General features: G+C 39.2%; 1 protein-coding gene across 4 annotated transcripts in view; it reads right to left on the bottom strand.

Moving 5' to 3' along the window:
- Positions 1-425: 425 nt before the first annotated feature.
- ANKRD12 (ankyrin repeat domain 12) overlaps positions 426-24680 on the bottom strand; it is a 103271-nt gene continuing 79016 nt past the window's right edge. For all 4 annotated transcript variants that reach the window (XM_048840272.2, XM_048840273.2, XM_048840276.2 and 1 more), the window contains 4 exons: positions 14388-14486; positions 4806-4949; positions 2150-2245; positions 426-1744 (listed from right to left, as the gene is read on the bottom strand). In XM_048840272.2, the coding sequence (XP_048696229.2) occupies positions 1559-1744; positions 2150-2245; positions 4806-4949; positions 14388-14486 (525 nt within the window). In that variant the 3' untranslated portion in view covers positions 426-1558. The remainder of the gene's footprint in view (positions 1745-2149; positions 2246-4805; positions 4950-14387; positions 14487-24680) is intronic.

The following is a 24680-nucleotide window of genomic DNA, read 5'->3' as shown; positions in this document are numbered from 1 at the left end:
ATGGAGCACTCTGGGATAGCTCCCAGAGGCCAGTACTGTTAAATTGCTTCCGCACTACCCCAAATTCTACCCAGCGAGGTCGATTTTAGTGCTACTCCCCTCGCCGGGGAGGAGTACAGAAATAGATTTTAAGTCAACAAAACAGGCTTGGTTGTGTGGATGGATGCAGGGTTAAATTGACCTAATGCTGCTAAATTCGACCTAAACTCGTAGTGTAGATCAGGGGCTATGATAGAAGTGATTAAAAACTTACCTGATCATCAGCTGTTCATAAACTACTGCAAAGGTGATCAGAATATATATTTATACACACTCTCTCTCTCTCTGGACCCTTTCAACTAATCAATTATAAATCAATTTTAAAACAATTTTTGTTAAATAGTATCTAAAGCTTCAAGATTTAATTTCAGTCAAAAATCCAGCCATTTGTTAACATGACCAATAAAATTTATTAAACATATTTACAACTATTTACATATCTTTCCATAGGTAAATATTAAAATAGACAATGTACAATTTAAGAATTTTCATTCAAAGGCATTTTGTTGGGGAAAAAAATAGGCTCTATTGTGAGACCAACATATAAGAGCAAAAGGTGTTTTAGTTTAAACAAAAATATTTTCACCATAGTAAGTCATAGGTATGGCATTACACTAGCAGACTAATATGAAATGTGGTTTTGTAAATATTACAGTTATTTAGGTATCAGATACTGAAGTAAGGGAGTTAAGTTGAGTGAAGCATGCAACACCATTCAGTTTCAAATCTTTTACAGTTATGGTGATGAAACAAGCAGCTAAATCAAACACATGCCTTACTAAAAGAACTGCCAACCAGAAATACACTACACTTAATAAAAACTACAACTTTGGTCCAATAAAACATTAGACAAAACAGTTTTACAATTAAAATATCTATTTTTGTACATGTTTTCAACATTAATTACAAGACTATTTACATTTTCACAATATGTATAAAATAAGTTATTTAAAAATGACAATATTACATCTTTTCCAAAAAGAAAACTATACAAATTTACAAATACAATAAAATGAACAGACTTTTTCCCTTCCAAATCTTGTATTTCTTCCACAGGCTTTGTCATTGTTTTTCTGTGGGAGTTCAACTGTTACTGAAGTTTCATAATACAAAGCTTTAAAGCAGGCTTTATTAAATATCAAATGCTTTTCAGTGGTTATTTTACTTGTTAACAACTTCCAGCGCTGTTAACTCACCGTATCTTGTCATCTTTTCAGTGAATATGCTCTAAAGTTGTAGTTAACTTTTAAAATATAAATAATGGCATTTATTGGGAAACTGCTTTTTGGAACTAGCATCCAATATAATTAATGTCATTTATCACTAAATGACACAGTATTTACTATCATCCATTTACCATATTTAACAAGACTTTGAACTATTTTTCTGAAAGAATACCTTGATTATTGGACAAGGAGATATTCCACAGAATTAAGTGCTATACCTCAAGAGATGCATACATTTCTGCCCATTGCTGTCCATTTCTCTCAGACTGTTTCCATTGAAAGACAGCCAGCTGTCATATAGGTGTCAACTCAAAATCATCATTAACATCAACAAGAGGAACATAAAACTCCTGAATTTCATAAATACTGATAGATTTGTATGTAGCAGGATCAAGTTCTTGTAGCTTAAGCTGCCATTCCAGTCTCTGTACAGCATTTAAAGCTGCTGCTTCATGCTGTTGCCTCATCAAAAGGCATGTCTGTTCAAAATGAAAAATTAGGTTAATGTTTTCAAATATTTAAAACAAACATTTTAAAAAGAAGACTGCATTTAAGTAACACCAAAGACCTTTAAAGGAAACTTTAGAAAGTTGAAATCCATATCTAATATAATATTTACTTGGCTTAAGTGTGTATGGATATTTAATTAAAAACTAACAAAACACAGGTTCTTCCACCAAATAATTTCTTTACATATCAACATAAAAGTTGCTCAAGATTATGAATTTTTCTTTTAAATGCTCCTTACATGACACTAATAATTTATGATATTGCACTCAAAAAATTTATGATATTGCACTCATACCATGCTTATGCATCTCATCTTTGTAGTTGCATTTGTAGTCTAATTTTTTGGCTTTGAAAGGACAAATGCAGATACATACCTTTAATTTGTCAAATTTATCATCTACATCTTGTAGCCATGACATGAACTGCCTTGCATTAAATCGATCCCTAACTGATGTTTTACTGTCATCAGCCTACAAAAGAAACACATTAGAAACAGTTTTTCAAATAATGAGGTAATGCAAGTTGTTAACAATTACTTATTCCTGTTACAATACTGGAGAACAAGGGATTAAAAAGCAGCTCTGGGTCCAGATGGCTCTGTCCTGCTACACCTGAAAAATTTGCACAAGCATGAGGTGGAGTTTAAAAAGGGAAGCAGGTAGTGGAAGGGAGCAGACCTCTGCTCCGAGCTCTGGGCAAGTATGGCCCAGGAACTCTTGTTGCCTGAGATCTGGCAACACAGCCCTGACAAAGCCTGCAAAGGAGAGACTGGTGACTGATTACAAAGGCCAGAAACTTTATTTGTGGTTCTTAAATTTACTCCATGGGGAAAAAGGAGACTTAGGTAGGAAGTGATCCAGGGAGGCAGCTGCTTAGCACCCCAAAGAGCAGAACTTAACCATTGGGCCCTGGATCAGACCCCAGGCTCCCCTACCAACTCCAAAAGATATGACAACAGAGACCTTTACCTCAGCGGAAAATCCACAATGGGAAGAACTGGGCTGATCAAGAATCCAGATTGCAAAGTCCCCAAACAAAGGTGAAAGCCCTGAAGCCCTTGCAGGTGCTGAAGACTTCTCTGTGATTGGACTTCCTTTTTGTATACCCCAAAATGGGTGGATGGGACATGTGACCTGGCTGGGGCAGGAGCGGGGAGGCTGATCCATAAAAGGAGGGACAGACCAAGAAGACAGAACTATAACTGAAAAGGGGGGGATGTCAGGGAAGAAGACAACCTGCCACACCCGTGCCTAACCACGAGGTGACACTGGTGGCAAGCATCCCCCTTTACAGGGCCATACATTAAAAATACTTTTTTAGGTGACAAATAGTAGACTTTGATTCAACGTATCAAGATTTTACATGCTGACACCACAAATGATGTAGAAGTCACCATGCTTACTAAAGACTGGAGTTTGTAGATTCTATGACCCAAAGTTATCTGCTGTATACCAGGTATAACAATTATGGATAAGAGTCTCTGAAAAGTAAAAGATTTAAGTATGTCTTTCAAAATTTTATTTAGCTCATATACACTAAGAAATCTACCACAACATTGCTAAACTACTTGTTCTATTTAAAAAAAGCCAGTAACCAAACTGTCTTTCAGGTTCAGGGAAAGCAACAAAATGGAAGTTCAGCAATCTGACCTGATTGGCTGCAGAAGATATTCAAAAGCAGGACAAGAGAAAGATCCATATTACTTTTTACTCCACATGACAAAAACCCTTTGCAAAGATGTTCCACCTTAAAATGTCCATCATTCAGTGCCTTAGTATTTTTCTTATAGCCACAGAGAAATCAAACTACTTCTATTACGAAGGGGTCACAACCATCAAAATGGGGGTCTGATCATATTTCCATTGTCATTCTTTGTTGGGACTATTCATGGAAGGCTCATAATGTGTAAGCATATTCAGAATCATGACAGCAGCAAACTTTAGTGTCATTCCACACAATTAAATATACAGAGTAGTCTCAGAGTTTACAGCTTATTTTTAACAAACATTGTGCATTGAGGATGAAAACTGGGGAAACCATACTATGCTTTTAAGAAGAAAATCAGTTGGCAGCGTTGAAGAGCTTCACATTTGCAATTATGAATTTTTATGACAAAGAGGAGTATAGTTAATAGAATAAGCTATATAAACACTAAACTGAACAAACACCAAAAGAAAAAACACCACCACAGTACTCCTTCAGTGAAAGACTACACTGCTATACCTCAAAAATTCCTTCGGGAACAGGCAGATATTTTACAATACAAAACTGCCACACTCTTTCACCAGGTACTAGACTACTGAAGAGTATTTTAGGGTATCACATCTCTTAAACATTATACACTATACAAGTTTTTTAATGCAAATATTGTTCAGATATATCCTTCTACTTCATTTCTTATACCACATTGGAATCCCGCACTCATCCATCCCTTCACAAAAACCCTAAAACTATGGTAGCAACAATGATAGCAAATCATCTGAATAGATTATATGAAATACTGGATCGGGTCTTTTGTCTATGAGTCTAGTATCCTGCTCCAATAGTAATTATAGGAAGATGGCAACAAGCCCCTATAATAAACCTAGTTAATTGTGCAATGTTGGCTAGGGAGAAGAAATCCCTCCTCAGCTCTGCAGGCAAATAGTTTATGCCCTAAAACATGAGATCTGACTACCTTTACCTTGGCTTGTTTAACTACAAATGTGGCTAACATCTTTAAAATTATTTGGTGAAATTTTAGTGGTTATGAAAGTGAAGGACTTTCACTTTTCAAATAAACTAATTATTGCCTACACAGGGCAGGTATTGTATGAGCTTTTCCAGTCAACATTTGTGCAAAATCGCACCCCCATCCATGCTCCAGACACCCAGGAAGACAAAGGAAGTTTTGCCATTGACTTCAATGGTACCAGGACATTACCCAAAATATCTTCTCTCAAGTCAGACTTAAAAGTACTTATCAAAGATAAGTAATAGGAGAATCATCTAACTGGATGTTCTGAAATCCTAAAACAAATCTCCTTTTACCTGAGAGTCCAGGGGCACATTATATACTTCGGCATCCAGCAGTACGGTGCAGGCACTGAATGGTAGCGTCTGATTAGCTAAAGTTCTTGCAGCTCGATAATGGACACGGAGAACTTCTTGTTCATTGGATACAATAAGCTTTTCCTAATTGAATAAAAATATTAACATATAGCGGAATACTTCATGAATTGTCATTTTAATTTGCATTTGTAAAAATATTTGCACACCAAAATTCTTCTTTTTGGACCTTTGATTTTTTTTTTTTTTTTTTTTTTTGAGGGCTTTAGTGAAAAGAAGCAACATTCCCATATTTTTCTGGCTTGACAACATTTACATTCTGTCATTTTGAAGGTCACCAGATTTCTAAAGAAAAATAAAATAACTTTTGTGAATTTTCATTCTAGAAATTTCATTAGAAATCTAAAGATGTGGCTCTACTTGATGATGTCACTGAATTAATTGAAACTTCTGAAAGTATAATTTAAAATAGAAGCAATATGCCCTATTGTAATAATGGGATCCACAATAACTTTTGTGTTTTATGAGGGCCTAAAAAAATGTTCTGCTCTACTTTTAAAATTGTTTTTGACAGTATTTGCTCTCTATTTTTAGGCATGAACCCTATTTTTAGGGTCCGAGTAAAATCTTGTAGTGTTTGGTCTTGTGTACTCTCTTTCTATTTCATTACTAAGTTCAGAATTACCTTGTGGTCTGCCTGAATTTCAAATGTTTACCTGAGGTTTGTTATCTGCAGCAATGACAGCTGGAAGCTTTAGGGTAGATGATATGCTGCCTGTGGCTTATGTTTACATGGATCCCATGCATCTTGGGGCCTTGCATGCAAATTTTATTTACCAACCTATCAGCCACAGTACCTCTAACTCCTTCAGACAGACTGCTTGCTCTCTGAAGCGACAAAGTCTCTATTCCCCGTTTCTTTATTTTATTACGTTCTAAGGCCAGATGTAATACCACAGCTTCTGAAATTGCTTTTTTATCTGAACTTCTTCCCCCTTATTTGATAAATTGTGCAGTTATGCTGGCTGGCTTATACAACTCAGCTCTCTATGTTCTGAGCCTGACTGAAAAGAGCGAACACAAAAAGCTGCTGGCAGACTAAAGCAGAGAATATTCTCATTCTACACAAAGCAAATTTGTGTTCCGATGGCACCTCAGAGTTAATACAGTTTGGTGGCCAACTTTTCTCCCCTCGTTGAGAAAGAATCATTCTACATTTAATTTTCTGTTTAAAAGCATTTTCTGTTGCAATTGTAGGTTTAAAGCTGTGCGGCGGTGATCTTAGGCATATCTGCAAAATTGTATTTTCCTTTGGCTCAGCCACAGTCAGATATTACAACTTTGATTCAAGTTTTGGGGTGAAATCCTGGCCCTACTGAAATCAGCAGAAAAGCTTGCACTGATTTCATAGGCCCAGGATTTCACACTTGATTTTATTTCTCTTCTGCTGTCTTCCACAAATCTCCTGCTAGTGGTAGCTATTTGTGTGTGTCTGAAGGGGTCAAAAGTATAGGTGGGCATCAGGGCCCACAAGCAACTTCATGAAAGTTAGTCTTTATTTATGAAGTGTGCATTTGTATATCCTTACACATAAAAACATTTAAAATAGGGCTGTCGATTAATCACAGTTAACTCACAAAAACTAATCGCGATGAATAGCAGTTTTAATTGAGCTGTTAAACAATAGAGTGATGACAGAAATTTATTAAATATTTTGCATGTTCTTCTACATTTTCATATATATTGTATTCTGTATTGTAATTGAAATAAGAGTGTATATGATTTTTTATTACAAATATTTGCTCTGATAAATGATAAACAAAAGAAATAGTAATTTTCAATTCACCTCATACAAGTACTGTAGTGCAATCTCCTTGTTGTGAAAGTGAAACTTACAAATAGATTTTTTTTTTGTTACATAACTGCACCCAAAAACAAAACAATGTAAAACTTCAGAGCCTACAAGTCCACTCAGTCCTACTTCTGGTTCAGCCAATTGCTAAGACAAACAAGTTAGTTTACATTTACAGGATATAATGCCTCCCTCTTCTTATTTACAGTGTCACCAGAAAGTGAGTATATGCATTTGCTGGCACTTTTTTAGTCGGCACTGCAAGATATTTACGTGCCAGATACGCTAAGCATTCGCATGCTCCTTCGTACTTCGGCCAGAGGTACATGCTTCCGTGCTGATGAGGATCATTTAAAAAAATAATGCGTTAATTAAATTTGTGACTAAACTCCTTGGGAGAGAATTATATGTTCCCTGCTCTGTTTTACTAGCATTCTGCCATATATTTCATGTTATAGCAGTCTTGGATGATGACCCAGCACATGTTGTTCATATTAAAAACACTTTCACTACAGATTTCACAAAATGCAAAGCAGGGACCAATGTGAGATTTCTAAAGATAGCGATAGCATTCGACCCAAGGTTTAAGTATCTGAAGTGCCTTCCAAAATCTGAGAGGGACGAGGTGTGGAGCATGCTTTCAGAAGTCTTAAAAGAGCAACACTCCGATGCGGAAACTACAAAACCCAAGTCACCAAAAAAGAAAATCAATCTTCTGCTGGTATCATCTGACTCAGATAGTGAAAATAAACATACATCGGTCTGTACTGCTTTGGATTGTTATCGAGCAGAGCCCGTCATCAGCATGGACACATATTCCCTGGAATGGTGGTTGAAGCATGAAGGGACATATGAATCTTTTGTATATCTGGCACAAATATCTAGTGATGCCAGCTAAAACAGTGCAATGCAAACACCTGTTCTCATTTTCAAGGTGACATTGTAAACAAGAAGCGGGCAGCGTTATCTCCTGCAAATATAAACAAACTTGTTTGTCTGAGTGACTGCCTGAACAAAAAGTAGGACTGAGTGGACTTTCAGGCTCTAAAATTTTGTTTTATTTTTGAATGCAGGGGGTTTTTTTTTGTATATAATTCTACATTTGTAAATTCAACTTTCATGCACTACAGGACTACAGTACTTGTTTTAGGTGCACTGAAAAATACTATTTCTTTGGTTTTTACAAAATACTTGTAATCAAAAATAAATATAAAGTCAGCACTGTACACTTTATTTTGTGTTGTAACTGAAATCAATATATTTGCAAATGTAGAAAACATCCAAAATATTTAAATAAATGGTATTCTATTATTAACAGTGCGATTAATCGCAATTAATTTTTTTAATCACATGATTAATTGCAATTAATTTTTTGCTCACTTGACAGCCCTAATTTATAAACAATATAAAATTTAGTTACATTGGCTGTAATCAATGAGAGGACACAGACCCAGAAACGTATACTCCCATTAGACAAAGGTGTGCGTATAGAGAGTTATTTTAAACACACTATGCCTTGAAGGTCCACAAACTTTGATTCAGTTGGACCAATGAGGAAAGAAAATTCCAAAGTTGAGGGCCGCTGCCCTGAAAATGCTCTGCCAGTAGACCCCCAAACCTTTAAATATAGGGACTAAGTACTGCACTAATACGAATAATTCATAATAATCTGACTTCAAATATTGTGGCACAGTAGGGAAACAGAGGCAATTTCTCAGATAACTAGGACTCTGATAAATAGGGCTCTACAGAGCAATATTAACATACTTATGGCATCTGCAAGTGAATAGGGAGCCAGTAAAGTCTTTGGAAAACTCATTTTCCTTTCAGTTAAAACCACTAAGCATGCAGATAATTACATTCTACAAAAATTCGTTCCCTATGCAGCACATTACGGTAAATCTAGCTGGCTGAGTGGAACAAGGACCAACGCTCAACTCAATGGCATTTCTCTTTGTGTCTATATGTGATAACTTTTGAACACTGCATCTCACTAATTCCAAAATTTCAGTCAACATTCTAGGCATCAGTGGGCAGAATTCTATTGATTCTGGTGAAAACTGGAAAGCAGGAAGAGCCTGATTTCCACCTTTCAGGCCCACAGAGTGCCCATTTGGTGTTACAGGCATCGGATTCCTTAAAGCTGCCTAAATACGTCAGAAGGCAGCAGCTTAATATACAGCACTCTCTCACTGGCTGTACAGGTTGGACTACAAAAGCAACAAAGTGTTTTCAAGGTGCCAGAGATGTCTGTACCAACAATGCAGAACTGCCTCTGGCAAGATGTAGCTGACGCATGAGAAAACAGTCTCTGTCCCAAAGAGCTTACACTCCAGCTCAGACCCATTTGAACAGTTAAGCCCCATAGAGCACACTAGGGATTGTTTGCAGGAAACTCACAGAAGTCTCTCCCAAGAGAAATGAGCTCTGGGGAGACATGTGAAGGAAGAGCAGGAAGTCACATGATATGGGAAGGAGGCAAGATTGTTCCATGCAGAAAGATGGGGTGAGGGGAGAGAGGCATTCAAGGGCATACAATGGGGTGATAAGTAGGGAGGCTTGGGTGAGTACAGAGGAGATGTAGGCAGGTGTGGAGCTGGGCATTGCAGGCAAGAAGTCTGATCTTAATGCAGCAAGCACAGGGAGTGCAGTGTAGAGATCTGAAGAACTGAGTGACAAGAGCAGAGAATCAGGGGAGGAAGGTGATTTTAGGAGTAGCACTTTGGCTGAGCTGAGGGGAAGTAAGGAGAGAGGCAGTGAGGAGTCTGCTGCAATAGTCAAGGGAGATGACCGCCGAGGCTGGCATCAGGGCATGTGTGTGTGGGTAGGTGTGGGGACATGAGGATGGAGAACAGAGAGGATTCAATGGCAGCCTGAGTGTGCGTGGAGGCAACATGGGGGAGTAAATGGCAACATGGAATTTGTAAGCCTCAGCAGTGGTGAAATCGGTGACAGAGTGGGGAGATCTGCAGAAACTTACGGTAAAGAATCTTATTTTCTTCTGACCCCTGTAGGCCAAAGGGGATTGGAAAGTGAATTCCCTCAGACCCATAAAATACTCTAAGGGCTTGTCTACACTACACAGCTTTTAGCGACAAGGCTGTTGACACAGCGTTGTTACTAAAAGTCAGCATGTGTGAACGTTCTCAGTCAGTAGTTTGTCAGCACTTTTGCCAACAAACCTGCGTTCACACTGCTGCTTGCGTCAGCAAAACTTTTGTCTTTCGTGGGGGGCTTTTTAAAGTACCGGTGAAAGACAAAAGTTTTGTTGACAAACATTGCAATGTAGACCAGTCCTCAGATGGCAGTGCTCTAGGAGGGCTGGGTATTTGAATTCAGGAGTAGAGTCTGTGTTCCTGCCCCTTTCCCTCCCACCACCTGCCAACAACAGACAATTCGACTGAATCCTTAGCAATCACATAAGCTTTAGGTTGAAGGGTTGTGGCACCATGCAGCCAATCAATTCCAAAATTTCAGGGAATATTTTAGGCATCAATGTGCAAAACCTTATTGATTTTGGTGAAAATTGGAAAACTGGAGAAGCCTGATTTCCACTGCTATGAGAGGAAAATCAGTACCAGTGTGTCCATTTGGTGCTGCAGGGAACAGAATTTCTTATATGCTTAATATGCTGTTCTCTCTGAGTGTACAAGCTCAGTCTATGAAAGCAACAAAGTGTGCAACCCTCTAGTAAAAATGCAGGGAAAAGAGATGATGTTGCGAAAGCATGAGGTAGTTGTGGGTACATAAGAACGGCCATACTGGGTCAGACCAGTGGTCCATCCAGCCCAAGCTAGATGCTTCAGAGGGAATGAACAGAACAAGCAATCATCAAGTGATCCATCCCCTGTCGTCCACTCCCAGCTTCTGGCAAACGCAGGCTAGGGACACTCAGAGCATGGGGTACATCCCTGACCATCCTCATTAATAGCCACTGATGGACCTATCCTCCATGAACTTATCTAGTTCTTTTTTGAACCAGTTATAGTTTTGGCCTTCACAACATCCCCTGGCAACAAGTCCCACAGGTTGACTGTTTAGTGTGAAGAAGTACTTCCTATTGTTTGTTTTAAACCTACTGTCTATTAATTTAATTGGGTGAACCCTGGTTCTTGTATAATGTGAAGGAGTAAACCACTGGTTCTCAGCCTGTGGTCTGCAGACCCAACTATGTCTAAGGAGTCCCTGAAAGATTTAAAAAACTGACTGAACAGAATTCAACTATATATACAGACAATAGATTTCCGAAGGGGTCTGCACCTCCATTCAAAATTTCCAAAGGGGTCCTCAAATGAAAACTGGTTGAGAACCACTTGAATAAATATTTTTTTATTCACTTTCTCCATACCATTCATGATTTTATAAACTGGTATCATATCCCCCCTTAGTCCTCTCTTTTCCAAGACAAAAAGTCCCAGTCTTTTTAATCTCTCCTCAGATGGAAGCTGTTCCACACCCTAATCATTTTTGTTGTCCTTCTCTGTAACTTTTCTAATCCTTATATATCCTTTTTGAGATGGGGTGACCAGAACTACACACAGTATTCAAAGTATGGGCAAACCATGTATTTATACAGAGGCATTATTATATTTTCTGTCTTATTATCTATCCCTTTCCTAATGGTTCCTAACATTCTGTTAGTTTTTTTTGACTGCCGCTACACATTGAGCGGATGTTTTCAAAGAACTATCCACAAGGATTCCAAGATCTCTTTGTTGAGTGGTAATAGCTAATTTAAACCCCATCAGATTGTACGTATAGTTGGGATTGTGTTTTCCACTGTGCATTATTTTGCATTTATCAACATTGAATTTCATGTGGCATTTTGTTGCCCTGTCACCCAGTTTTGTGAGATCCCTTTGCAGTCTGCTTTGGACTTAACTATCTTGAGTAATTTTATATTATCTGCAAATGTTGCCACATCACTTTTACCCCTCGTTCCAGATCATTTATAAATATGTTGAACAGCACTGGTCCCAGTACGGACCCCTGGGGGACACCACTATTTATCTCTCTCCATTCTGAAAACTGACCCTTTATTCTTACCCTTTGTCTTCTGTCTTTTAACCAGTTACTGATCCACAAGAGGACCTTCCCTCTTATCCCATGAGGGCTCACTTTGCTTAAGAACCTTTGGTGAGGGGCCTTGTTGAAGGCTTTCTGAAAGTCTAAGTACATTATATCCACTAGATCACCCTTGTCCACGTTTGTTGACCTCCTCAAAGAATTCTAATAGATTGGTCAGGCATGATTTGCCTTTACAAAAGCCACACTGACTCCTCCCCAACAAATTGTGTTAATCTGGGTCTCTGATAATTCTGTTCTTTACTGTAGTTTCAACTAATTTGCCTAGTACTGAAGTTAAGTTTACCGGCCTGTAATTGCCAGGATTGCCTCTGGAGCCTTTTACAAAATATTTAAAACATTAGCTATCCTACAGTCATCTAGTACAGAAGCTGATTTAAATGACAGGTTACATGCCACTTAGTAGTTCTGCAATTTCATATTTGAGTTCCTTCAGAACTCTTTGGTGAATACCATCTGGTCCTAGTGATTTATTAATGTTTAATTTATCATTTGTTCCAAAACCTCCTCTACTGACACCCCAATCTGGGACAATTCCTTAGATTTGTCACCTAAAAAGAATGCCTCTGGTGTACACAATCTCCCTCATATCCTCTGCAGTGAAGACGAGCAAAGAATTAATTTAGTTGCTCCGCAATGGCCTTAGCTTCCTTGAGTGCTCCTTTAGCACCTCGATCGTCCAGTGGCCCCACTGATTGTTTAGCAGGCTTCCTGCTTCTGATGTACTTGCACTTTTTTTTTTTTTTTTGCTGTTACTTTTTGCGTATTTGGTCCTGGTTTGTGGTACTAAAAGAGGAGAATGCTCTCATATGTAACTTGGTTTAAGGCCCCACAAAGCCCAGAGCTGGCCCTGATCTACATAACAATACATTATATTTCCACTCAGCCAGTGATTAAAATAACTAAAATGTGCAATTTAAATATATTCAGAATTTGGTAGAACATCTAAAAAGACACAATTTTGTGTGTGTGCTAAGTAAAAGGAATTTTTTTCATTAGGTATAAAGATTCAATAAGGCCATGATCCTGTATTGTGTAGCTCGTGGTAGACTGCTGCATTTGCAGAAAGCTTCACTGGACTCTGTATTGGTACAAAAGTCCACATTTATGACATACAATGCAGGATCAGGACCTAATATAACATTAAAGTAGAATCACAACTGAATTAATTATTATACTTTCCTCAAAGTAACATTATTTATAAGTTCTATTTATGGACCCAAATATCCCTAGAGTGCAAGCAACTAAAAAAAAAAATCTGCTATAAAATGAATCAGAGACTCCCATCAAAGGAAAACAATAGTGGATTTGTAAATAGACAATCTGAACAAGGAACAGCCAATATTATGGAGAAACAATAGCCTCTCCCTGAAGTTGCAACCAGTTTTTCATTCAAAGGAAGATTTTGGTCCACTTCTACATTGTCCAAAATAGATCCGTTGTGCTCAAAGTTTGATATGTTGTCTTTGATAAAGATACAAATCTTAGAAAAAAATAGACGTTTTTCACTTTCTGAAAATTCTAATGCTTTTTCTCAGGTCACCTTAAAAGCAATTTGACCTAGAAACTTCATATATGTTTCATTCAAGAGTACTTGTGATCTAGTGTGCAAGCCTTGTTTGCAAGGGTCTAAAGGAGGAAAAATTGAGAAAAAATCCCCTAAATCAAAATTCTGGGTTAATGTACTCATTCCCGATGGACAGTTAAACTCCTCAGACTCTTTGATTTTCTTGGCATAACCTGTTGGATTAAAAGACTTTAACAGGTCCCCAGACTTTTCCTTCCTGAAGTGTGCAGATTTCTTAAAGCCCACAGGGCAAGACCATGTTGAAATAAACATTTAAAGAATATACATTCGCAGATAGATGGTTTTTTCTATTTCTAACTTCCATGAAGTCTGCAAGCGTAGCCATAAAAAAAAAAAAAAAATGTTGGTGAAATTCTAACAAGCAGATCAAAACGTGTTAGTTAACATTTGTAATCTAGGATACATCTTTCAGAGCCAGGTAAGTCTCCTTATTTAAAACTGAATAAAACTCTAGTTGGGAATTATTACGCCACGATTCAGACCCAGTTTTATTATTATTAATTAACTAACTAGCAAAACGGACATAAATTGTATTATTTCTTTAACAGAGTACAAAATAGACAAGTAAACCAAGTACATGCCAGTTGTAATATTTACTAGAAGTACTGGCATTCAAAACAAATCTAAAAATGTCTTATTTTCGTGGTTTCCCACAGTTCACAAGGAAACTGCTATTTGGACAACTGAGCAAGTTTTTACTGCAATAAGCAGCAAGTTGCAGTAAGTCCTCATGTTAGTATATAAAGGACTGTTGTGTATGTTACCTCATGTACAGTACTGAAATTATACTGTGTTATTTCTAGTTTGATCTGTAGTATGAATGTGTGCAATATTTCTCTGAATTGTAAAACAGCAGTGTAAGGAATTTACTTCTAAAAGCAATGTTAATTTTATATATAATATTTTATATTATATATATTATATTGTATATAATGCAATACATATTATATAATTTAATAGACTAGATTTATATATATAGAAAGTTATATATAGAGAGAAAGTTTAAAATAGGGAAATGAACTTTTTTTTGTATTCTTACCCTTTCGATACTGTGCTGTAAACGCAATTTCATCCTTACAACTTCCTGTTGTCTAAAAAGTTCCTTAAGTGGATCTGACAGCGATGGCGGTGGTGTAATCTAGGAAAAAATTGTTACAAATTTGAATTTAACATATACAGTTTACCTGGACTGGCTTTACAATTGCGAACATGCATTTAAAAATAAAAGCATGAACAGAATATTTTTCACTGGAAAAGTATATCATAAACAGCCCCAGGAATGTAACTGAATTCACAGACTTTTGTTCTAATCTATTAATTACACCACTGTCTACCCTTTTATTAAATCATAGAATTAAAGATTCATTTAAAAAAAGCTAAAATCTGTCCATCTGTGGTTAAGTGCAGTTTAAAACAACTATAAAGACTTCTAAAAGGAAAGTAAATTATTTAAGCATCATTTGTTATGTGCAGACAGTGCACCTAGGACTGTATAAGACACACAAAAGAAGAAAGTCCCTATCCCAAGAATCTTGCAATTAGAACACACAAATGAGACAAAATGCACCGGACAGTCCAAAGGAAGTATTTATAGAAGTGGTATTGATTTTTAATAATGGGTAGAGGACCTCATTTTTTACGTCCCACTCCAAGATAGCAAAACATTCAGATATATTTCCATGTCTGCTGTTTTGTACTAGTATTAAGTTGAGGGCAGTTGCACATGGTTTTTATTATATGGGAAGCTTCAGATTTAAATGAAGGAAATAAGTATTATATAGTTAACTAGTCTGTACAACAAAACACTGTAAACATAATTGTAGTCATGTTAGTAACCAGACAGCAAAATTAGAGTTGTCTGAGAGGTCATCAGAACCCTGAAATGCTCATTAAAACTTTGTCCAAAGTGTTCTTGTTTTATATATACTGCATTTCTGTATTTTTATTCTTTACCTAGCAAGAATATTTCATAACTATTTGATAAATAGAAGAACACTTGATACTACTTTGGATGGACTACTCAAAACTAGCTGAAATATTGTTTGCCATAACTGGTGTCTAGATAGCACAGCAGAAATATGTTTATAGATGAATCAGTAATATTATCCACTGTATATAAAACTAACAAATTGATCTAATATCACATGTTGCTATTGTGGCTACTCTGGAATACAAGGTATTATATCTACCTCCCATTAAACACACACGTTACATAAGGATATTTTTGGGATTGTGAAAGAGTGATGTATCTATAAAGATTTATTTAATGACTGATATCCTGAAATAATTTTTACCATAGAATATGAAAATGAAGGCAGTCTCTTTTGAGAGCAGGATTTATCATGGATAATGAAAAAAATCCCTTTTATTACTGCATATAAAACATATATACGCTGCCTAAAGACTCATACTGCTAACATTATGTATCTACTTTTTATGAAAAAGAGTTTGGTCTCTGAACTGTTGAACAAAACATTCAGCATTTGCAATTATGTTCAACTCATGGACACATTTTTAAATGAGCTTAATGCACATCTCATAGCTGTGCCTATCTGTTACGGTTAATTATAAAGGGGGTAAAGAGATCTTAAATCCTGCTTAATAAACAAGGGAAATTCTAGACACTCAAAATTATGCTCTCTAACATGCCAAGAAATCTCACAGTAAATATAGTAAATTTTGAAACTCCCCAATAGAGTCTGGCTCTATAATCTAAGATACTATAAATAAGTGCCATGGTATTCATGGAGGTATATTTAAAAAAAAAAGTTTTCTCCAATATAGTGGCATACACTAAGAGCCAAGAAGTAGAACTATTCTATATGGTTGATATAGAACAGTTACTTATCCAGCAATAAATTGTGGTTCTTCAAGATGTAGTCAGTGTGGATCTTACTATAGGGGCAGTTGCACCTCATGCACATGATATCAGATCTGTTTGAACAGCAGACTCTGTCAGGCCACACATGGGCCCTCTGCCTCCTTGCTGTCCTGTGCGAGGGTATAAAGAGCAGAGAGGCTGCGAGTTTCCCACTGTTCTCATAATTCAAAGCCTGTGTCAGCTGAGAACTCCAAAAGGGGATGGAGGGCAGGTCACAGGATCTATGCTAACAACAACATGAAGGGTAAGTAACCATTCTTTCTTCTTCTTCTTCAAGTATGTGTCAGTATGGATCCACTATAGGTGACTGGCAAGCAGTATCCCCTCAGGATGGTGGTAATGAGGAGTTCAAACTGAATTCAGTCAAAAAGATTGTAGCAATGCTCTCTGGAATTTGATCTAGCAGCTGTATAGATCAATGCATAATGTTTGACAACATTACTTCACATCACCGCTTTGCAGATTTTAGCATATTTTAAAAGCAGACAGAGAATGTCACTTGAGCTGTGGTGGAGTGTCTTGATGTTCTGTGGGATAAGTACACCAGCCAACTGCTAACACATGATAGATTATCTACAGTACTTATATATCTCTGAGGAGATGGTCTGACCTTTAGAATAGCCATCAGAAATAAATGAGAAGCCAGTCTGAACTGTTTGGTTCATGATTGTGCCAATTTGTCAGACCAGGCCTGGTAGAAAGGGGCAAGGTGGTTCCTGAAGGTGGTGACAGGGTCTGGATTGGCTTCATTGTAACTCCTGACACTTGAGTCAAACCTTCTGCATTTGGGTGTGCAATGGAAGAGGAGAATGATGGGAGTCTCCTGGAGCACCAAAGTCTTTTTCTTGGTGGATACCTGGACTGTGAGTCCTATGAGTAGGATGGTGTCCTTTGCCTCTTTTGGGATTGATATTTGTACGGCTTTACCACAGATTTACCAGGTTGGTGCTATGCCCCAGCCTTCAGTCTCCTAGGAGTAATCCCTTTACTGTGCCAGATCACCAGGGTCCACACAGCCTCAGTGACTCAGTGACTTGGTCTTTGGGCTCCAGCACCCCCAGAGAGCTCCTACAGAAAATCCACCTTCTGAGGGAGCAATGCAACTGAGTAAGTACTGCAGTGACAGAGAACAGCCTTTTCAAAGCAAAGTAGCATTTATTAGTCAGTTGGAATACAGCTTCAGAGAGTCATTAGGTTAGCAGGGAAAAGCCAGGTTTAAGACAGCATCCGTATTGGTTGAAGCAATGGCTATACCAAGCCATGATTCTCTGAGGTCCATCTTCACTCTCTGTCCTTGTCTATGTGAGTGTCTGATCGCTGCATGAACCTTAAAAGAGAGTCCCCATGACACTTCATGCCTTTGTTTCCAGTTGCAGTCTTTTTACTCTGCTTTCTTCAGAGTACTGAAGGAAGTAGCCTGCTCTTGGTTGTTAACCACTCATTAAGTGATAATGGTCAAGTTCTTGGCTCTTCCATTGTCAATGCAGGGTCTTCCATTCACATGTATATAGATTCCAGTGAGTCCTTGTTAATCTGGTTCCAATCCAGACATTTTACATAATTCAACCCCACCAACCTTCTCTCCCTTGTCCCAGGAGAATAACGACCCGCCCCATGTCCCATCCAATGTGTGGTCATACAAAGTGGGTAGGTACCCTGAGTCTTATATATGGTTCATAAAAATATTACAAAATTCCCACATTCATCACAGGCTTTCCAAAGGGAGCCAGTATGTAATTCTCTAACAATCTCAGAGTGGCCCTTGGAGTTCTTAAACAAATGGTGCTCTTCATCTGTTCTGCTGCTAAAGAGTTCCATCTCTTCAAAGGGCAGTTCTCGATGGTGGACTGTACCTCCTTGGGAATGCTGGCTGCTAGCACCCATGAGGACAGTGTCATGGCGACAGTTGTGGCCATCAATCTCATGGCTATATTGGATGCATCCATGGCCACTCGTAATGCCTTTCTGTGACTATCTGGCCCTCTTTTTTTTTTTTTGTCTTTTAATTCTTCCCTATTTTCCTGTGCAATCTTGAACAGAAAGCGTGTGACTCCTTCTCAGGTGAGGAAGTTAAATTTTGGGAACAGGGCCTGACTGCAAACTATCTGGAGCTGTAATGAGGCAACGGAATACGCCTTGCACCTGAAGAGTTCTAGTTTCTTAGTGTCTTTTTTTCCTTTGCGGTGCCCTTTGTAGACCTGGATTTCTCTTGCACCACTGATAACACCAGAGTTCCTGGATTTTGTTAGAAATAGAAATGTCTGAAAACATTTAGAGGTACCTGAGTATCTCTTTCCACTTGTTTAGATGTGGGAGGAAGAGTGGCCTGAGACAATCAGATGTACCTTCGCTGGTTTGAGTATACCCCAGTTGGTTGGGAGTGCAATCCTGGCTGGGGATGTGGAGTTCAGTATTGTTGGGGCTGGTGTCACTGCCTCATCTGGCAACAACGATGATTCTTTGGGAGAGGATGAAGGTTATTGCTGTCCCTCTGTCACCTCAAGCTGCTCACAGAAACCAATGTCCTGCTTCATCATGGGTGGCCTGACTAATGACACCACAAGTGAGAGCCCGCTCTCTTCCTTGATGTGTGAGAGGGGGATAAGCTCTGGGACATGTGTAATGATGCTCTCCACTAAGGCCAATATGGCATGTTGTAAGGATACTGGCCAGGTCAAGGTAGGTCACCGTTATGCCATTCATGTCTTGCTTGAGGGGAGGGTCCTAACTGAGAAGCCTCTGGTATCCTCCTTAGGGTCACTTTCTGACCGCAGGGGAGAGGGGGTCTGCTTGAGGTCAGTAAAATCTAGTAGGTTGGAAGTAGTCTCTTTCGAAAGATGGTACCTTAGAATGGTATAGCCTCTGAGCCAGAATGTTTCAGCAAAGGACATCAGCTACTCCACTAGGATATATCTCCAGAGGCTGATGGGCCTAGCCATTAGTACTGATGTCACTGTCAAGTTGTCACTCCTGTGTGCCATACCAGCAATCTGTGTTGCATTTCCAGTCTTAAAAGCAGTGGAGGACTTGCAGACTCTCTCTGGAGGACTGGTATTTATGCCCTCCTTGCAAGAGGATCCCGTGTGGTGTTTCGAGCCATGTTTATGCTCTGTCCTGTCCCGCCTCTCTGTTGCTTTTCAGTGCCAGGGCATAGGTATGAGATCTATCACTACTGAGGTTGGTGCCAAGGCTTTTGTCATCGGCGTCAAGGTTGTCAGTGCCAGTATCGTTGGCACCGTAACTGATGCCTTTTTTCCTCACCAGATCCAAGATCATGGTGCCTGCTTGAGGGCATGCTCACTAATGAGAATTTCTTTGATTCTGGTCTGGCAGTTATTGCTTCCTTAGGGTCAGAAGTGGCCCAGATGGACTGCTTTAGCAGTAGTTTTTCCTTGAGGACCCACAGGTCAATTCAAAGACCTGCACACTGAACACCAGTCCAGGATGTGGCTTTACCCTAATCAGAACACTCAGACTATGACCAACACTGAGGGGAATGAGGCTGTCACAGGGTGGGCGTGGTTTGAAACCTGACAGTTCTGAGTCTGCCAGGAGGTGTGGCAGTTAGCACAAAGTGCCTCATACTGCTGTGCAGAGGACTTACTGGACAGTTTCTCCTTTCTTTTCTTTGGAAACATCAAATTTCGGGGTTTGTGAAGTAGTAGTTCTTCAAGATTTGTGAAAAAATGAATTTTGAAGTTCTGAAGAAGGTACCACTTGCTGGGTTCTCTCTCGCTGCCATGGGCAGTAAGAGGGAATGGAAGGAGGGTCACAGCTGCTCTGCCCTTTATGCCCTTTCATGGCAGCATGAGGAGGCAGAGCCCCAGACACTACTACTCAAAAGACTTTGATCTCACATGCAAGAGGTGCATGTGCACCTACAGTGGGATCCACACTGACACAAACTCAATGAAGAATTTTGTGAATCTGGGCTGATTTTACTTAGAGTATTTCTTACTTGAGGAATTTTCCATGTACTTCATAGACAATATCCTTCTGGGATTTGGACTGGATTGTCTGCCTCCATGGTAGCGGTTTTGAGTCTGGCTGGGTGTCAGTTGTATTTGTGGTTTTTTTGTTTTGTTTTTTTGCCAAAAGCATATTGTCTCCTGTTTCATTATACAGAAATGACTATGTAGCCCAAGTGTTATGTCGGACACTTTACTGAAAAATGAAGTAGAAGATCTTTTTCAAAAATATAAGTATCTTCTCTAGTGGAGGAATAGTGACAGTTATAGGTGAAGTAAACTTGCTTTATCTACAGATATTTTTATTCAAATTTATCCAGTTATGCGAGTTCTCTTTTAAAATAAAATAAAAAAAATCAAAATGGGCAAGTGTTCACACTATCTTGAACAACCTGAAGCTTTTACCTTTTTAACCCCCCCACCCCAAAATTCACATACAATGTGTAATTTCATAGTAAAAACAAAAAAATAGACAGCAAAGAAAAATATCCTCAAACTAAAACTTAAATAAATTCCCCCACAATGTACATGACAACTCTGCCTCTGTGAAAAACTGATACTGCACATGGGAAAAAGTTTATTTTTCATATCACTGAATACTGCTTTTTAAAAAAAATAATACTCAGCACATTGACTTTCATATGAGTAACTAAAAGGGAGGAAAAATGTTACTTCATCTAATATTTGTTAACAAATCTTCACTCGTCCACGTTATCCGACTTCAGGTGCACTATAACGGCACATAAAGACTTCTTAAGAAGAATTTTAAACAAACAGCATTTAATCCTTCCATAAAGAATGCTGAACTGGAAACACAGTTAACCCTCACGCGTATTAGCATGGACAGCACTAGGAAGAACCACTGCATCCAGCATGCTGCTAGCTGGCCAGAGGAACACAGCCCTCTGGTGCAAAGTGAGCAAGATGTTCGGCTTCAGCAAGGGCACAATAAATGGTTCATGCTTCCACTTGGGGACCTCCAGGATATCAATATTCTCAGAGGTTGCCCTACCTGAAAGGACTGAAAAAACACAGCTAATGACTAGACCACTCATAAGTCCGCCCCACACCTGGAAAAAAGTGAAGGGGAATGTAGAAATCATTTCAACTGTATTTCCTACCATGATGTATGATGGCTTTCAGTGGTGCTCAAAAGGTACAACTTAAGTGGCCAGTATTTTTTGTGTGAATAAATTAAAGGCCATCGATATAAAGTATCATCTTCTGACTTTGAATTAAAGCAGCCATTTTGGTAGAAAGGAAAACGTAATTTATCATGGTCAGACAAAGTGCTTTTTCATTTTCCTTTCAAGACCCTTTCATCTCTGCAGGACAAACACACACAGCACCAAGAGCCCCGGGAAGAGACTCGCCTACTGTGGGGTAAAGAGAAAGAGTCCAAGATGAGTTGGGAGAGATTCTAGATAAAACAAATCAGCAGATAATAGTTTCAGAAGGAACAGACTGCATCTCAGAAATATAAGGATGCAAGAAGGGTGGAAAGAGAGAGAGGCTGCACAGGAGAAAGATTCATGGAGCATGACCATAGGTTGAGGGAGGAAGACAGAGCAGCAGAAGGAGCTATTTAAGTGATTACTTGAGCTCGCTGATACCAGACTGCAGGCTTTAGTGACTCTTTCAGCATCTGCTCCAGCCCCATACGAGTCCCCTTCACACTTTCATCTGGCTGTATCCATTCAGAAATCCAGCACTTTCTTGAGTCTACTCCTGGCAAAAAGGTTCCCCCTATTCCTCACAGACATTGTGCAGAACACAGAAGGCTATAAAAATGTTGTCTGCATTGACAACACTAGCGTCCAAATGGTTTTGAAGGCATTGCCACTGGGATTTCAGTCTGCCAAATGCACCCTTCACCACCATCCTACAGCTAATTAGCATTAAGTTGAACTTTCTTTTGCCAGGTCCTCTAAAATCAGGGGACAGTTTCATAAGCCATGGCAACAGGAGGCAAGCAGGGTCCCCTAGAATAACAATGGGGACAGTGACTCCATTTATAACAATGTAATCTGGTGGGAATAATATCCCAGTTTCTCCAGGAAGGTAAAGTCCCGATGTTCAGAACATTCTGGTATCATGCACCCTGCCAGTGCATCTCACATTAGTATCCATGAATCTGCACGTTTGGTTCACAAGGGCCTGCATAACTATGGTGTACTCTTTTCAGTTTATGTACTCATGCTCCTTCCGAAAGGCAAACCCTAGGGACAGGAGACCCATCAATGGCCCCAGTGCAGTTTGGAAAGCCCATTCTCAAAGCCAGCAATTATTTCAGGAACATTTGTAATGCCCATCACCTCTGGGTACATCACTGTCCTGATGGCCTCACAAATCTCTGCCACAACCACCTGTGCCAGTTGATTTGCCAACTCCAAACTGGTTAGCCACAGATCTGTACCAGTTAGGAGTAGTCAGCTTCCAAATGGCTACAGCGACCCACCTCTGGACCTGCACAGCCTTCCTCATGAGGTTGTCATGGTGGTGGAGGGTTGGGGCAAGCAGGGTTTCATGAATCTCCAGAAACACCTTGCTTTTTCATTCAAAAGTTCTAGACCCACTGCTGGTCATCCCAGCTCCATATGACAATGTGATACCATCAGTCGGTGCTTGTGGCCCTGCTCCAGAAGCACCAGTCTACCTGGGGGGAATCTGCATCTACAGCAATAGGCATGAGCAGAATCTGCTGGGGCACGGCTGGTAATCCACAGAGAGCTGCCTTTGGCAGGCCAAAAACTGCTGCTGAAATGTCCACCAGGATTTTAAAGATGCTTCCCCTGATTCCTGAAATTGGACAAGCGTGAGGTGGAGAAATTCTTATAGTGGGTCAGGATCCATATCGATGGCTCCAGCTGATGGGAATTTCAAAATGGCTTGGCTGGTTGTACTGGCAGACTAAAACATTCTAAAGCACTTCTAAGTTCCTGAGAGATGGACAGACAAGTTCTCTCAAAATCCACTAATGAATCAAGCCCTAGAGCGACTATTGATTGACAAAGAAGCTAGGAAACCTAGGACACAATGGTATATGCCCACAGAAGCTGAAGCTTTGACAGGTTTTGAGGGTTTCCAGTGCAGTAGTGGATGCACAAGTGTGTGCTTAGAAAACAGAGATTGCAGACGCAGGTCACAAAGGGGATGCCCACAATGCAATTAAAAACCTGCGGCTGGCCCATGCCAGTTGATTTGGGCTCTTGGGGCTCGGGCTGTGGGGCTGTTTAATGGTTCTAGAGCCCAAACTCCAGGTCTACACTACAATTAGACAGCCCCGGAGCTTGAGTCCTGTGAGACAGAGTCAACTGGTATGGGCCAAGCACAGGTATCTAATTGTGGTGTAGACATACCCAAAGACTCAGGCTTACTATGCTGTGTTGTCATACCCATTGATGTCAATGACGCCAGGATTTCAGCCTCAGTTTTTCTATTTGTTGGTTACAAAAAGCTGTTGATCTAAAAGAGTTTCACTTGTACTTCTTGGGCTAGATTTTTCCAATTTCCTTAAGCAACACGTCTAATCAGTTAGATGCACAGTTACTACAACTGAATACAGTATTTTAAAAAACTGGTTCCTAATTTATGGAAGATTAATTCAGCTAGGATATGTAGGTATAGGAAAAACACAAAGACAAATGACGGAGATATATCTATCTTTGTTCCAAGTGTTATCTTGAGATCTAACTTTATCTTTATAAAAGATTAGGAGTGGAAGATCAACAGAAGTGGCTTATAGTTTGTCAACTCTCTAAGCTCTACATATCTAACTGAGGCAAAGAGAAAATATACTGTGAAATGTCTCACAACTGGCATACTGGAGCATCTAAAGTATCTGCTAGGTATCACAAAAAAAATCTTTATCCTATGTTCCTTAGAACAGATTAGTGATGCTTTGTGGCTACTATCTCTCTCTCTCTCTCTCTCTCTCTCACACAGACACACACACACACACCCAAAACTGCTCCACTTGAGAAGCTCCAGCAAACTGGACGATGCATTTTGTTTAGCTATACTTAAACAAAATGGGTAAAAGATGTAGAAATCTAGGCTGAGGACCTCCATGGTATTCAGGATCTCTACACCCAAATGCTGTGTCCACCAATACCCACATAGTAGTACCTCATGAAAGCTTACAATGACCAACAGTTTGTGGCTTGAAAGATTTCTACAAAAAGACAAGACTGCCCAAGAGGCTGTGACACAAGAAGATGGCTCACACTAACACAAACAAAAAAACTTTATTTAGTGACAGTGAAGGTTGCATTAGGACAATGGTTTTCAACCTTTTTTCATTTGCAGACCCCTAAAAAATTTCAAATGGAGGGGTGCAGATCCCTTTGGAAATCTCAGACAGTCTGCACAGCCCAAGGGGTCAGTGGACCACAGGCTGAAAACCACTGCAATAGCCCCGAACACCCAAAACCTTAAAAACATAGAAATGAGAAAAAAGTTTCCTATATTCCTTGCCACCTTC

The sequence above is a fragment of the Caretta caretta genome, chromosome 2 (genome assembly GCF_965140235.1).
Source record: "Caretta caretta isolate rCarCar2 chromosome 2, rCarCar1.hap1, whole genome shotgun sequence".
Lineage (NCBI taxonomy): Eukaryota > Metazoa > Chordata > Testudines > Cheloniidae > Caretta > Caretta caretta.
Note: the sequence above shows the minus strand (reverse complement) of the source record. Positions and strands in the feature narration are given on the sequence as shown.